Source organism: Ictalurus furcatus, chromosome 23, assembly GCF_023375685.1.
Source record: "Ictalurus furcatus strain D&B chromosome 23, Billie_1.0, whole genome shotgun sequence".
NCBI lineage: Eukaryota > Metazoa > Chordata > Actinopteri > Siluriformes > Ictaluridae > Ictalurus > Ictalurus furcatus.
Genome location: NC_071277.1, coordinates 17,070,654 through 17,086,966, shown reverse-complemented (window position 1 = coordinate 17,086,966; position 16,313 = coordinate 17,070,654). Strand labels below are relative to the sequence as shown.

Sequence of the window (16,313 nt, the reverse complement as noted above, 5' to 3'; positions counted from 1 at the left end):
CCAAGCCTTTAAAATGCATTTTAAATAAAAGCACACCTAGTTTGACGGGCTCATTAATATCCCAGAGCGGTGGGGTTGGATCTGTCGTGACTCAGCAGCTCCTTGTTTGTCGTCGTGAATAACCTGCATTGTGAGCGACCTGAAGTCAAGTCCACTCCTTGACGCTGCCCTGCTGATAAGACTGATTAATTACGCAGTGGTTTATGACTCCGTGTAGTCACCTTTTCCACTGTGCTCTAGTGTATACTCGTGAGAAACCCGCCGATTGCTCTCCAGGATGCACCCTCAAGCACTTTTCACAAACAAAATATATATCACTCTGTTTTATTACTGTAGGCAGAAATAAGGTGCGGCGATCGTTTTTCCTCCAGGTGTGTCTTCAGGTTTTTTCTTATCCCTACTTCCTGTCTCAAAATTAAATCAAGCCATGGTAAGAGTTGCATAAATAATTCAGTGTTTGTTCATTATTAATAAGTGCTTGTTATCTGGAGCACCCAGCTTGCGTCGTCTTCTTAAAGGAACCTTTTGAGCTTCAACCCATTGTTGAGTTTTCAGCAATGAACTTGAAGGACTTGAAGCTCGAAGACCGATTGATCGGTTTTGGCAATTAATCGGCACTGATTGCTGGAACTGTCGGTAAATCGACAAAGATCCACACCGATAGTTTTGCCCGATTTCGTCCGCCGCGGATGCGGCTGAGAAGCGTCCGCGGTAATGATACTGTATGAGAGCGGCCACTAGTGGAGAAATAAAAATGATCACTGACACATTTTGTTGTGTTATTTGAAGTGTTTTTGATTCATTTTGGACGTTATGTTATTTGGAATGGTACTTTTTGCTTCAGGTTGGCTGTATATCTTTTGTTTACTTTAATGTTTATTAATAGTTAATATATATATTAATATTTATATGTTTATTTCATTTAAAAAGTATGGTACTTTTTTTTTCATGGTGCAATCAGAGTACTGTTTATTTTTGTAATAAACTTCAGCAATATTTTACTTTGAGTGTTATTGAAATGTTTTCAATTTCGTAATGGCACGAATTTCTTTTTCGTTTTTTTTTTTTTTTTTTTCCACAATGTCACAGATAGAATTTTTCCCATATTAAATCGAGAATTTTCACCTTTTCACTTTAAGGAAGCAGTTTGAGTTCCCTTCGGCATGTCCGATTTGCCAGCATCACCACTCTTGTGCTATGGGGCTATTATTGAGCAAAATAAGGAGTACTTGACCACAAGTACTGCGATGCCGTGAGAGTTGATCTGATGACCAAGACGGCTACTGAGTGATTAACGGACCGGAGTGGACGAGATTTCGTCACAATACTCAGAACAGGGTACAATTTAAATTTATGAATGTTTACTGTATTTGTCATTTTCTATGACCTTTATTTTTTTAAACGCAATTAAATTTAATTAAAAAATTTTTTTTTTGACCGTGGTCAATCGCAGTTAAGTGACACCGAGGTAACAAACAGTGGATACGGGGGTTTTACTGTGTGTCTTTCTCTCCTCAGCCTCTCCTCTCCTCGGTTTGTATTGCATTCGTTTCATATACTGATTTAACACTCAGGGCCTGGGGACATGTCATTCTTCCTGGCTCGATTGCTAATTTATTGAGCGTATTTGAGAATTGTGTTGCTTCTGGGACTTGAGTGAGAATCAAACACCAAACCTGTGACAGGATGCGATTACAAATACGGACGATAATGCCTTTGAGAACTATTCCAAATGTGCTTGAATGAGATTTTTTTTGGAAAAAATGAAAAGTTAGCATGAGCTATGGCTGATGATTTATAGTTGAGCAATTATTGCAGATATTATAGTAAGTAATCCACTGCCTTCAGCCATCTTCGTGACATCCAAAGACAATGTTCGTGTCACAGCTATAAGTAAAGTCGATGGCTCTCCAATGATGCAGATCGGAGTGTTCTTTAGACACGTGCGTAAACACTTTAAAAAGCAATGTTTTATCATTTTGGTCACATTTTAAAGGGAACATGTCGTCATTTCACTCCCATTATTCTAGTGTTCCAAGATCATTTTTTAATACTGAGATATTGTAATAAAGGTATGTACTTGGTTCTGTCTTATGCTGAATGTCACGAGTGTGAGGAGGTTCTTGTGCACTCCTTGAAATAATACAAACGTATGGTGGAAAGGAAGTGGAGTATTGCACATACAAGCAGAGGATATTGCACACGTTTACACCACAGAGCTGATGAATGTTCTATTCTGATTTGTCAGATGAGGTTGGTTGTTTTTTTTTGTTTTTGTTTTTTAAACAGCAGCTGTGACGCAGCAAGACAAATCAGAGATTTATGTTAATGCTCTCGTTACGCTAATACATTGTCGTGTTTTTTTTTTTTTTAACGAGTGTGTAATCATTGATGTGGTGAAGTTATATGCGAGTTGGTCTGGAGCGGGTGGACGTCTGCGCAGGTGGGTGTCTGCGCAGGTGTTCTGGAGCGGGTGTTTTGTCGAGGTTCGGTACTAAATGTGAGCCACGCGTTGAGGGAGTAGGGAGTTCTCCTTAACCAGTGGTTCTGTATTATACCTGAATAAACTTGTCATTTAATGCATACTTTGGGAATGGTAATGTTCTATTAATTGGAAGTTATGTATCATTTGTCGTTACAGATAAAACTTCCAAACGGCCGTTTATCGACGTCACTCCTGTCGCGGCTGACTCTAACTTGGTCATGTCGAGCACTGCGTAGGTTCTGGACTGCTGTTATTTTACATCTTTAATAGGGACCATGAACGGGAAAGGCGTTTGGAATACGGCGTGACCGTGTATTTCTACAGGGCTTCGATAATACAGCGTCATTCCAGCGTGAAGCCGAGTGAAAGATGGCACCCGCGTTGAAGCGGCACTGAAGTGCGGTGGAAAAGCAAGCTCAGAAAATAAAAGCGAGTCGAGTCGTACCGTGCGGTGGAAAAGTGGCTTTCAAACATTCCGCCAGTCCACTGCTGACAGGATTGCACTCGTAAATGTATGTTTCAGGAGATCTTGATTCTCATTCGCATACTGTTTCCTGTGCAGAGTTTTAAAATCCTGTTCCACTGCAGGAGCACTACCGAGTTTACTCTCCTCCATCAGAGCTGTTTACCAGAGGCCTGCGGGTCACTAATGGTACTGATAAGGAGGCGCTGCTGTACCGGAGAGCTGGTTCTACTCGCTCTGCAAACATTATTAAGAGCTGTGCCCTCCCCAGGTTGTTTTGTACTTTCTGGCTTTTAAAAGTGGTAAGTTTTCTGAGCAACATGGGTTTGCACCTCATCCTTCCTCAGGAAAACGAATAGCCCGTTGCAAATCCGGTGTAAGCCTTTTACGTAACAATTGGCTCACTCTGAGATCTCCTTTTGATTTCAAATGATTCACGTAGCAATGCATGAGGAAGTGGTGCATGAGCAATGCACCGTCTCGTCATTCTGGCCTACAAAGAGTTTTTTAAAAAAAGTTAACAGACTGCTGAGTCACTCCGACCGAGCAATATGTGTTTTTGTTAAGCTTAAATACAATGTCCTGAACCGTGAAAAGGTTAGATCGGTTACCCCGATACGAAAACGTAATACTTATACGTGGCTGTAAGGTCACTTTTCCAAGCACAACACCTCTTGGACCGCGTTACACGATGAAGGAGATCTGCTGATTGAAAAGAGCTTAGTAGCTTATCTCTGTGTGGGGGGGGAAACTGCTGCCTTTTGTGCTAGTCATGTATTATTGAATAGGTGAATTTGTCTTTAAACATGGTGCTTTGTCTAACGGGACGCAACGGTAATCAAGGTAGTGCTGTGCTGAGCAGCTAGATGTAATTATATATATATATTAAAAAAATAACATCCACTGAAATGTATTTTCATCTTTCATTCACTAGTTGAGAGTGAAGCGTGAAATGAAGACAAGCATCAAGGACAAAGGTCTTCAACAAGAGTACGAGGTTGTAACAGTGTACAATATCACTGACCGTATTTACATGGACAGCGATAATCTAATTATTGACCTTATTCTGATTAAGGTGTTTACATGAGTCGCTTTTAGAATACTCCTTTCATGTTCCCGTTTTACACGTTATAGAACATGGATCGATTAACGACACACGTCATTACGTCCCCGCGCCACGCCGTCCGACGTTCCCTCCAGAATTTCACGTATCGACATACAGTTGGTCTTCATTATGGGACCGTATACAGTTTTGGGTGTTGTTATTTTAAATTTTCCGAACACTTCAAGTGCAGTTAATTATTTGTCATGCTGTACGTGCAAATAGACGAATGCTTGAAGTCGTGGGCTGTGTCCCAAACCGCATACTTGCCTACTATATAGTATATAGAGATACATGTGTTTCACCTACTATATAGCAGGTAAGTACGCGGTTTGGGACGCAGCCGTGCTCTCTTGTTTGCCATCAAACGGTTGAGCACTGCCGTGTGTGATCGTGTCCTGTCGCACAATGCAGTGAAAACTCCCACACGACGTTATAGTGTGATTAAGGTGTGTAGATGTCTGTAACGCACGTCGATAATGTGACTAAAACAGGAATACTCCACACGTCTTCATTCCATTAGTGTTTACTTCGAGTACGACTTTAGTCGGATTAAGGTCATCAATAATCGTTGTTTACATGCTAGTTTCAGAGTATCAGAGTATCGTCTTAATCGGGTTCATATCGGATTATTTTTGTCCATGTAAACGTACTGACTATTACCTATGTTTATTTCCTGGTTTAAGCGTAAATCATCATGGGCATCATTTTGTTCAGGTTTTTTGGCTTTGTCCTCAAGCGTTGCCTGTAAAGTGAGGGGAAATAAGTATACGGACATGTTTTTTGGTTTCATTATTTACTATGCTTCCAGTGCATGTATCCACTTAAAATTTGCACGCATAATGTCTTTTGACTTGGTATTTAAATATGAAAGAATGGAAGTATTACCCTTAAAATGCCAACCCCACATTATCCTTTAAAAAAAACAACCCCCCCCCAAAAAAAAAACAACAAACCACCTACTCTGTGCACTTTGCTTTTCTACAACTGTTACCAATCTAGTATAGTAGCACTACTTGCATTGTTCTCTGCTTGACATCTCGCTTTGCTTGTATTTCCTCATTTGTAAGTCGCTTTGGATAAAAGCGTCCGCTAAACGAATAAACATAAATGTATTCGTAAGCACAAAACAACATAACGTACATTAGTTCTTTGTTTCAAAGCTGTTTGCAGTTACATCCTTGAGAGGTCTACGTTCAGTTTTAGCACGTTCCTCTCGGCAAATTCTCTTCAGTTCCCCAAGGGTCCATCTGATGGACTTACAGTTTCCAAATCCTCCATAAATGTTCTGTGGAGATCGAAGCCTTCTCAGATTCTTCTGGCTGTATGTTTGGTGTCAAGGTCTTGTTGAAATCTTCTCCCCAAATTCAGTTTCTTTGCAGACGAGATTAAATTCTCCTCCGATTATGTCCCAGTACATCACACTATTCATAGTTCCTTCGATGTACCGTTTGCAGAGAGGCAGCCAAATATCATGATGCTCCCACCACCGTGCTTCACTGTGGGTATGATGTTCTTGGGATCATACACACTACTCTCCTTTCTCCAGTCATGACGAGCTGAATTAAGAGTTTAAGAGTTGTATTTTTTCAAAATGAGTTGTAGAGACCCGCCTGGGATGTAGGAACGGAGACGATTGCATTGCAGGTCAATGAAACCCAAAACCAAGGACTGTTCTGTAAATGCGCTTCTATGACTGCAGAATTGCGCCTATACAGAGTGTAGACGGGGCCAGGGGACAGAGCCGAGTAATGACTCGCCTGTGAAGCTTCTCGGGCTGCGAGATTAGCTGCCGTTCTTTTGTCCAAGCTCGGTTCAAATGCTGTCCCAGTTCACGTTAATCCACTGAATATAACTTTGACAACTTGAATGTACCAGCCCAAGGCTACTGCTTTTCATCTGCGGATTCTTCAAAATAACCCGACCGTGTGGGATCCCGTGTAATATAACGAACGAATATGTTGTTTTTTTTGTCTGACAGGAAATGGAGCCATATTTAATAAATACTTGTATTGCATATATGAGGTGCCTTTTTGTTTTATTTGTTACTCCTTCTGAAAGATAAATTTTACTAAGTTTATCTAGGCTCAGTGTTGATGTTAACCCTCAGTGTATTACTATTATTAGAATATATATAATAACGAGGTTTCAAAAAAACCCTGGTGCATGCACAGTGTTGTCCGTCATCTGCCAAGCGTGTAGCCTGTAACCGTGTGCCATTTCCAGCTGTAATACATTTTTAATCGGTTGTTTAGCTGGACATCAGGGACGGCCTAAGATTTCTAAGGCTGCATGAAGGAACAGGTAATTGCGTGTGGGAGAAACGCCAGAGCCCGAGTGGAGATGGAAAACAGACAGCTTTGATTTTCCCCAGCGCAGGCTCGTCTCTAATATTACTCCCAGAAATCTGCCACTTAATTTAATATAGACCTCGCTTTTGTTTATCTTCTCTCTCTCTTTCTCTCTCTCTCTCTCTCTCTCTCTCTCTCTCTCTCTCTCTCTCTTTCTCTCTGCGCTATAGTCTGATTCACTGCCAGCTCTGCAGTTATACCTGAATCTGTCTATTTTTTATTTTTATTTTTTTTGTCTCACACTCTGTTTCTCTTTTATCTCACCCTCGCTCTCTCTGTCTCTGTGTCTGTCTGTCTCTGTATCTGTCTCTTTTTTCTGTCTCTCTACCTCTCACTCTGTCTCTGTCTCTCACTGTCTCTCTCTCATTCTCTGCCTCTGTCTTACCTCTCTCTCTCACACTCTCTGTCTCAGGTCCTCTCAGTATCTCTCTGTCTAGCTCTCTATCTCTGTATTTGTCTCACTCTCTGCCTCTCTCTCTCTTTCTCTCCCCCCCAGGCTTCTCTTCTCTCATGGTTCATAGTCCCTCACTGAGCTGAGGATGACAAATGACTGAATCCATCAGGCTGTGCTCAGTTTTAGCCCTGCGTTCAGCTGCTGTCAGCTTTATTTACAGCTCGGCTTTCAGGCCACAGTGTCATATGTTCATATTAAGCCTCCACCCAACTTTTGGTGAAGAAGGAGCAAATACGTTTCCAACCCATCTGTTAATTTTCACCTTAAGAGTGATTGATCGCCGTGAATCACTCCACCATATGGGATGGGTGCACACTGAGCAGTTCCTTTCATACTGGTTCCTCCTGATTGTAGCAGACCCTTTCCTAACCCAGACACCACTGTGCACCCCATTGTGGGTGGAATCGAGGCTGCCTCGGTCGGCTCTTCCTGTGCGAATTCTCTGATTTCTTTGAATGCTTTGGGAAGTATTTTGAGGTTTCTGCTCTCGAGAAATCTACATTATCCAGCCACACCTGTGCGCACACAGTCCCCTTTGTATTGGCTTGCATTTAGCCCAAGGCAAGAGTACATAGAGAATAGCCAGGTAGTGTTTTGACTGAGAGGTTGAGTAGGTGAATGGAGTCCTCCAGAGACTCTTTTTTTCTTTTTTTTTTTTTTTCCCCCCCGCTGAGCTTTAGCCAGGCTCTCTTTGTGTTTGCTGGGGTTCTGTAGCCTACTCCGTCAATGCAAGTACTGTGAGCACCTTATCAAGGCCTCAACACAGACCAGTAGAGGTGATGAGCCTGCCTGTTTTTCCCCCAAGCACTGCTGAATAGTGTTCTCGATGAGTCACTACTTCCTATTTATTTATTTATTTATTTGTTTGTTTGTTTTTTTACCTTTTTTCCTTTTGTCGCCCAATTGAGCACTTCTTTCTCAGGCAGAAGTCATGATTAGGGCACAGTCATGCATTGCATTGTGCTGTCTCTCCAATTTTCTTCCCAGCAGCCGCATCCATAAATTACAGCAGCATTTTTATATTTATAAACGTTTTTTTTTTTCCGGAGGCAAATTGCGTATTTACACTTTGCAGAAATTGCAGAATTGATACTTATTTTGCAAACGCTCACAGCGCTCATTGAAGTGTGAAAGGCTCGTACGAGGGCGCGATAGCAGATGAAGACTCATGAAAACAGCTAACCATGGGAGGGAGCCCAGTCAAAACCTTCTCCATTCTCTCTTCTGTCCTTACTTTAACCTGCTGAGTTTTACACATTTGGTTTACACTCTATTACGATGAGCGTGAAGGGAACCAGGCCAGCTGCTTGTTTGTTTTTTGTTTTTTGAGCTGAACTGCAGCATACTCGTGGTAATGTTTTACGTACATAAGCGAGGCTGTTGAAATGTGCACGAATCTGTGCAGAAATCTTAAACCATTCATTGAGGTCAATATGACGATAGGAATACCCATGGACCTGCTCATAGATGCAATTGTCCAATCAACCAATCCTGTGGCCGCATCTCGGTGCATGAAGTCCTGCAGATGCAGGTGAAGAGCTTCAGGTAATGTTCACACCAGCATCAGAATGGGGGGAGGGGGTGAATGTGATTTCACTGACCTTGACCGTTGCATGGTTATTGGTGCAGCACGGTCTAGTTTGAGTATTTCAGAAACTGCTGATCTCCTGGGATTTTCCACACATAAGTCTCTGGAGTTTATGCAGAATTGTGTGAAAAACAGAAAAACCTCCAGTGAGATGTGGTTCTGTGGGTGGAAACACCTTGTTACATCTGTGGCATTTGACACGTTCGCTTATCCAGAGCGAATGACATTTTGTCTCTTTTTATACACCTGAGGAGTTGCTCAAGGTCTTCGCAGTAGTCCAACATGTTAACCACTGAGCTACCATTGTTGATGAGAGAGGTCAGTGGAGAATGCCCAGACTGCGTCAAGCTGACAGGAAGCCTACGGTAACTTAAATAAGCACTGTTTGCAACAACAGCAAGCAGAAAAGCATTTCCGAACGCACAATGTTTCAGTGAGCTTTCGGGATGAACTCTCCAGAAATCAGTGCCTGACCTCACTCGTGTTCTAGTGGCTGAATGGGTACAAATCCCCCAATAGCCACAGCTGTGGAAAGTGGAAAGTGTTCCCAGAAGAGTGAAGGCTATTATAACGGCAAAGAGGGACTAAATCTGGAATGGGATGTTCAACAAGCACACATGGGTCACAAACTTTTAGCCATATACTGGATGTGTAGTTGTGAAGATGCCAAGCTATTATGGGCTGCTGTATTTCTAACTAGTGGGCCACTGCCAAATGTATTGCAGCAGAAATTTCTAAAGAACCGTTAACTCATAATAGCGTTGTTAAAATATCACGGGTTATGAAGTACGTTTTAATGTAAAAAAAAATTAAAAATTTTCTTGGTTGGTTATGAAGTAAATGTAAAAAGTTTGAGTCCACCACAGCTGGAACCCCTGTCTAGCTCTCTGTTGTCATGAAGGACTTCTTTTCCGTCGTCCGGCTGAAACTCTGAAAAGCCGGCGTGACTGACCCAGGTTTTGGCGTTTAAAAACCTTTTACTTCACTTCAGAGGGTGTGTCCATGCTGTGCGTTTTCATTGTCTTGGGCTTTGCCTCAGACTTCCTTTCAATTGGTGCGTTGCAAAAGTTCCACAGTGTCCGTGTAATGTTGATGGAAAAGACTCTTGAGCTTCAAGTGATCACGACTGAATGACCGAGGTTTTTGGTCACCAGACACCTCTAATAGACCTTCACTGCTATCCAGTTTTCATATCATGGTAACTGCCTGTGTTTACACACTGTAAAATAACGATTTCATAATCGAGAACGATTGCAAAACTGACGGACAGAAATGACCTAAAAATCATCAAGGAACCTTTTGTTCGGTTTGTCTATAGGCTACAGAGCGTTTTTGTTCTATTCTCCGTGTTCTTCGACTGAATGGACAGGATTTCGGGTTTGGTGAGCCTACAGGGAGGCGTGAGAACATTATCCACTGGTCTGAAAAGTCTCTCACACATTTGCGCAGTTGTTCTTGCGGTCTGCAGTGTTGGAAAACTTTTGTAACTGAGTGTTACAAAAGCACTACCAAGAGAAAGTCTTCAGGGTGTAAAACTTTAAGCTTTCTGGTTTCACCGTAGCATGACAAGCTGCAATCTCTTTTGTCTTGCTTAAGGCCAACCCCCGCATCTTTTTGAACTTCTCTATCACGGGGCAAGACACTTTGAGGAAAGTGGTATCTGCGTATTTATTTATATAATTATTTAAATGAGGGAATCCCTCATAAAATCTCCCAAGTAGTTAATCGAGACAGTCTTGAGCCAGCAGCTGCGATTGTTCTGTTTATAGTCTCCGAACGCTCTGTGTACACACATCAGCGCCCTTGGAGACAAGCCAAGAACACACTTGGTGCAGAAGTGACCGTAGCCAAGACCTGTGGGGAATATTATTAATGTCCAATAGTGTCGTGCCCTTTCTCATGCACTTTCCACCAAGCGCTGAATCTCACACATGCTTCGCTTTTGGTGAAGATTTGGCTCTTCAGCCCACTGCACCGAGGTTCTGTCCTGCGGGGCCTGATTTATCTGTTCCATTAACTACACTTGGAACAGACTCAAGAGAGAGCTTCGTGATGAGCGAGTAGGGCAAAACACTCATCTTGATCTACATTGGAGTGTTGGGACTATCTCTTGCGCTCTCTCTCTCTCTCTCTCCATCCATCCATCCATCCATCCATAAATAATATGGCTAACGGTTTGTGGACAACTGAACATCCCATTCCAGATTTAGTCCCCTCTTTGCTGTTATAAAATATCTTCCATTCTTCTGGGAAGGCCTTCCTCTTGATCTGCTCATTCAACTGTAAGAGCATTAGTGAGGTCGAGCACTGATGTCGGGCGAGGAGGTCTGGGGTGCAGTCAGTGTTGCAGTTCATCCCAAAGGGGTTCATCCCAGTGGTGTTGAGGTCAGGGTTCTGTGCTGGCCACTTTTCTTCCACTCCAACCTTTTTGTACCCCATGTCTTCTTTGTGCGCGGTGGTATTGTCCTGCTGGAATAGGTTTGGGCCTCTTAGTTCCAGTGAAGGGAAATCTTAATGCTTACAGCATACAAAGACCAATTTATTTGGCCACAGTTTGGGGAAAGAACCAAATATGGGTGTGATGATCAGGTGTCTACATACTTTTGGGTATATAGTGTAACTTTGACCTAACAGAGGAGCGTTTTCACAGAAAAGTGCCAAGTCTGTTAATTTAAGGCTGGGGGGAGGAAAAAAAAGTGCCTTGGAAAAGATTCTTGCCAGTAATAATAGTCCTCAGTGAGGAAAAAATTATAGATGTGAACATTTACATTGAACGTGGTCTTGCCCTGGGTGCACTCGAATTCTCTTTTCCCGTTTCATCATTTCAGCTTTGCTATGTAAGATAAGCTGCTACCCGGGAGAGGTTTAATTTATCTGGGATGGCGCTTCAGACCTGATTCACTGCTCGGTTAAGATGACCATTAGTCCTGCATATGAAAGTGCTGTGTAGTTTATTACTGGCAGTTATAAGTGTTGCAGCACACTGCTGTCGAATTCTCGATTCTGATCGGTCAGAAGGTGTTTCAGTTTTCTCGAACAGTGCAATCAGTCGTTCCGGCTATAACGCGAACACGTTATTGTGTCTGTGGTAATAACTTGCACAGGGACAGTGTATGGTGGACCCTCGACACACACAGGTTTCAAAAATGTGTGTAATAGTCTGAAGGGAAAGAAAACTGCCTGGGAAACTCGCTTAAAATGGAGGAGTTCAGGGTTCCTTGCTAACATGACAAGTTGCATTGTTTTGTTTTTCTTTTTTTTAACTTGAAGAAAGAGGAAAAAAAAGTGGTTGTACAGGAATACAGGAAGTGATAACAAGAACTAGCTTGTTTTGTGGATGTTCCACAACATTAAATGGTCTTATAAATGGATATAAAGCCAGTTATTGTTTATATTAGCTGCGTAATACACCATTTGTATGCTGTGAAAAGATGCGATGGCGATCAACTTGTAACTACATTTCTCTTCACTTTACCTCCAGTTCTCTTTGCAGAACAGACAATCCTTGCTGCCAGCATCTCCCGAACCATTGTTTCCTCCACAGTTTCGTTCATTTTTCTTTGTAACGGTTTCCATGGAAACTAGTGACGATGATCACATGATGGCCGACTCTCATGTTTATTATTTGGTTGTTTTTTCCCCTATAACAATATGCGGGATAGTTTTATTCCTTGAATACCTGATTGGTGGGCTTGTGCGAACACTAACACACGTTGTGCTTCTTAGTCCTGATTAAAAACTTGGCTGAATCTCTAGACTTAATTTTCCTGAAAGTATTACAGAAATGGTCTTGTGATGCATCACCTACTCCTAGTTTTTAAGGATGGGCTTTATCAGATCCCCTAAGTTCCATTAGTCTAATGCGCGCACGTTGCATCGAGTCGAAGAAGCTGGTGTGAAACGTAAACGAGCTCTCAGTACGACAGCCAAGAAACCCTTCATTAGAAACGTAGCTTTTTTTTTTTTTTTTTTCCCCCTACTTCTTTTTTTTTTTTTTTTCTTTTCTCCTCTCCACTGGCATTTACGACCTGCTAATGACCTGGTGTTAATCAAGCATACTCGGTGTGTGTTAGTGTTGCCAAGGGGATAACACGTTGGACGAGTCTCTTCTCCTCGTCTCCGGAATGTCCGTGCCCTGTGCATCGCCCCAAAACACAGCTTATTGAGTCACTATTTACGTCGTCACTATTTTCTTCATACAAAAGCTGTCTTTTTGCACAGTAGTTCAGACTGTCTTCACCACCAGGGGGCCTGAGTGATCAGGCTGCGTAAAGAGCGTGCGTGCGATTTTATTCTCCACATAATCGAAGCTTATTAACAGATCATTGATTTGCCGAGATGTTTAACGTTTATGGAAGCAGTCTCCAGTGTCTGAGATTTGCGACAGTCAGATGTAAAGTTTTCTTTTCTAAATTGACTTTTTTTTTTTCCCAGGGCGAGTCAATGCATGACACGTTCATTAAGAGCCAAAGATCACTACAAAGCAAACGAAGATGTCGCTGGTTGCTAGCGTGCATCTTCTTTCTCAGGAGTTAAAATGGCTGCTGTTGTACATTTCTGTTCTCAGGGCATGGTGGCGTATTTGTGAGTGTTTTGCGTGCGTGTCGAGCTTTGTGCTTCGCCGCATAGGCCCATGAATTGTACCAGTGACGCTCAGAAATCTGTGTCAAGGCCCACGTTCAGGCTGATGGCGCAGGTTTCCTCTCACATGGCAGTAATTAGGATTCGACAGATGTGTAATTACTGCCCACGCGCTTCCATTAGCTCATTTCTCTGTTAGAGAAGGGGAAAAAAGGCGCAAAAGAACCAAGAAAGTTTTTCGAGGAACATGAACGCAGCCCAGAGATCCTGCCTGCGTTCTTAATTTTTTTTTTTCTTCAACTTGTATTCTTTTTCAGGGTTTCACTTGATCCCGCAGTTGTCTTCGATTGTTCCAGAGAGCTGTCTGCTGATCGCGGTGGGCCTTCTAGTGGGCGGCCTCATCAAGCTTGTGGGCGAACACCCCCCTTCACTCAATTCCGAGCTCTTCTTCCTGTGTCTTCTCCCGCCAATCATCTTGGATGCCGGCTACTTCTTACCCATGAGGCCCTTCACGGAGAACCTGGGCACCATCCTTATGTTCGCTGTGGTGGGCACTCTGTGGAACTCCTTCTTCATAGGCAGCCTGCTGTATGGCGTGTGTCAGATTGAGGGCACTAACCTGGGCACAGTGACTCTGCTGCCCTGCTTGCTGTTCGGCACCATCATCTCGGCCGTGGATCCCGTGGCCGTCCTGGCCGTGTTTGAGGAGATTCACATCAACGAGCTTCTGCACATCCTCGTGTTCGGCGAGTCGCTGCTTAACGATGCAGTCACAGTGGTGAGTACCTCAAGGTTCACCTGTGGGACCCCTGCTGTTTCATGCAATCTGTCTGTTCCAGTTTCAAACCATGATATGCACTTTTTTAATTTTTTTTTTTTCTTCAGTATGCTTTTGGAAAGAAGCCTGAGCTTTAGGAAGTTTCTTTTTAAGATAAACAAATTAATAAATAAACATTCATTATTATTTAGAGATAACGCATGAGCTCTGAAGAAAATTCACAAAATGTAGCGTCAAGTGAAATAAAATATTTTCAGTGTCCACATACAGTAACTTAGCCTTCAAAAATAACTAAATCAATTAACATTCTTTTCAATATATCGTTTTTTAATAATTCTGTTTGTTTTTATAAACAGAACAATATTGTTATAATTATTTTAAGATCTCGCCAAGCTCTGCAATTGCAAGGCTGCTTAAAGCCGAGTACCGCTGACCCGCTCAACTCTACACGACTTTCAGTTGCTTTCGGTTTTGAGGTTGTAGCGGTGTGCAAACTATACAATAGTGCACAGGCAAGGCGCAAAAACATTATACCTTATCTTTCACCCGAATAGAGATCCCTGCTGAAGTGTTCCTGGTCTCCGACTCCAGCTTTCTCATGAAAATAAACATGAGAGCTTTCAATCATGTGACAGTTTAATCATTTTCTACAGAAACTATTCAAAAGTGACCTAAAATAAATATTGGTTGGGTAGAGGTGGGCATCGAGGCTCGTCTGTTCTGAAAAGAGAACTGGAGGTATAGTTTGCTGCCAGGAATCATATGGGGTGTTTTTATCTATCTATCTGTCTATCTATCTATCTATCTATCTATTTATTTATTTATTTATTTATTCATTCATTCATTCATTCATTCATTTTTTTTGTTGTTCCTAATAAACCTTGGGTATGACCTAACAGATAATGTTATACAAGGATTTGTTACTGTGCTTACATTTTGCCCTACATTTTGGTTGTTTATGATCGCTGTACTTGGAACTAGTTCCAGAGGAGTTTCGTATTATCCGATTCATCACCACGAAACGCCACCATGCTGGGTAATATCGTCTAATGTCTGGGCTACAATCATGTAGCGTATACGAGACTTAAGCAACACCAGATTTGTTCATTTGATTGAAGCTGTTGAACTAAATCAGGGGACGTTCTGATTCTCTAAACTGATCGAAAGTAAATGGTCAAGAGTGTACCATAAAGTAAATTCTACAATTATTAATCTACAATTAGAGCTCAGTCTGTAAACATTTCAACACGGACGTGATGGAGTTTTGTGACCAAGCATCAAGCTTGCTTGTATTTGAATAGACGGCCTGCGCTGTCTGTTTCCTGAGCTAAAGACACACGTTTGGATTATGAGCTATAATTTATTTAAAGTGTTTTACGTCGTGGAATGCTTGGTTTGCTATTTTGAAGTGACACTCGTAGGGCAGGCGCGTGTTTCCCGTTCCTCAATTTAGATGATGCGAGATTTATTTATTTTTTTAAATCTTGGTTCCACGTTTCAAACAGATTTACGTTTACATTTAAGGCATTTGGCAGACGCCCTTATCCAGAGCAACTGTACATACTGCTCATACAACTGAGCGGTTGAGGGTTAAGGGCCTTGCTCAAGGGCCCAACGCTGGCAACTTGTCAGTGCTGTGATTTGAACTCCTTCAATCCTAAAGTCAAAAAGTAAACAATAGCTACATTGTTTAGTGAGCTCGGTTTTTTTTTTTTTTTTTTTGCTGCTGTTTTGTCCACGTTGTTCCCTGAAACGTGCACGAATACAGCAGTGAATCCAGTTTGCTGTCAGTTCAGTAAGCAGATTTATTTTGTGTTTGATTTTCAGGTCTTTTTGAGGTGGTGGAGAGGCGCAGACTCGTTAACGTTATTCAGAATCGCCAAATGCATGTGTGGCGGCTCCTTGCATATTTATTGCGTCACCTTATTCCTCAAATGAAGAAAAGTTTCTTTTTCTAAAAACCAATGTGCTTTGGTTTTACGGCCGCCCCACATGTATGAAAACGATTGCGATACCGATATTTGCACACTTGCCTACCTGCATATAAGAACCCTGACATCCTTGCCTGCTTGTGTGCTTGCGCAATAGTATTGCCTTTTTGCATCCTTGCATATTACCATGATTGCATGTTTGTGTTCTAGTCTACTTGCATTAATATGCCCACTTGGATACTAGTCTAGCACACTTGCCCTTGCCTACTAGCATCCTTGCCTGCTTGCATACATTCCTACTGTCCTAATAGTCTACTTTTAATTTTACATTAATGCCCATTTGCCTACTTGTTTACTGGCATACTCTGCATCCTTGTGGAGCAAGTATGCAAGGTATTATGAAATCACTTCAAGATGTTTTGTCTCGAACAGTAACTAAGAGCATTATTTATTTTTTAGTTTGAGAATTTCTACTCTGCTCTTTAAAAAAAAAAACAACAAAAAAAAAAACCCACATTTTTTAACAGACTTCCAGCTGTTTGCAGTGAACAAATCAAACGAAAGCGATTGGAATAGTTCA

General features: G+C 42.0%; 1 protein-coding gene across 1 annotated transcript in view; it reads left to right on the top strand.

Moving 5' to 3' along the window:
* The window catches only part of slc9a1a (solute carrier family 9 member A1a), a 45,403-nt gene that overhangs the window by 7,947 nt on the left and 21,143 nt on the right, over nucleotides 1-16,313 (top strand). The window contains exon 2 of the mRNA XM_053611331.1: nucleotides 13,342-13,802. Within this exon, the coding sequence (XP_053467306.1) occupies nucleotides 13,342-13,802 (461 nt within the window). The remainder of the gene's footprint in view (nucleotides 1-13,341; nucleotides 13,803-16,313) is intronic.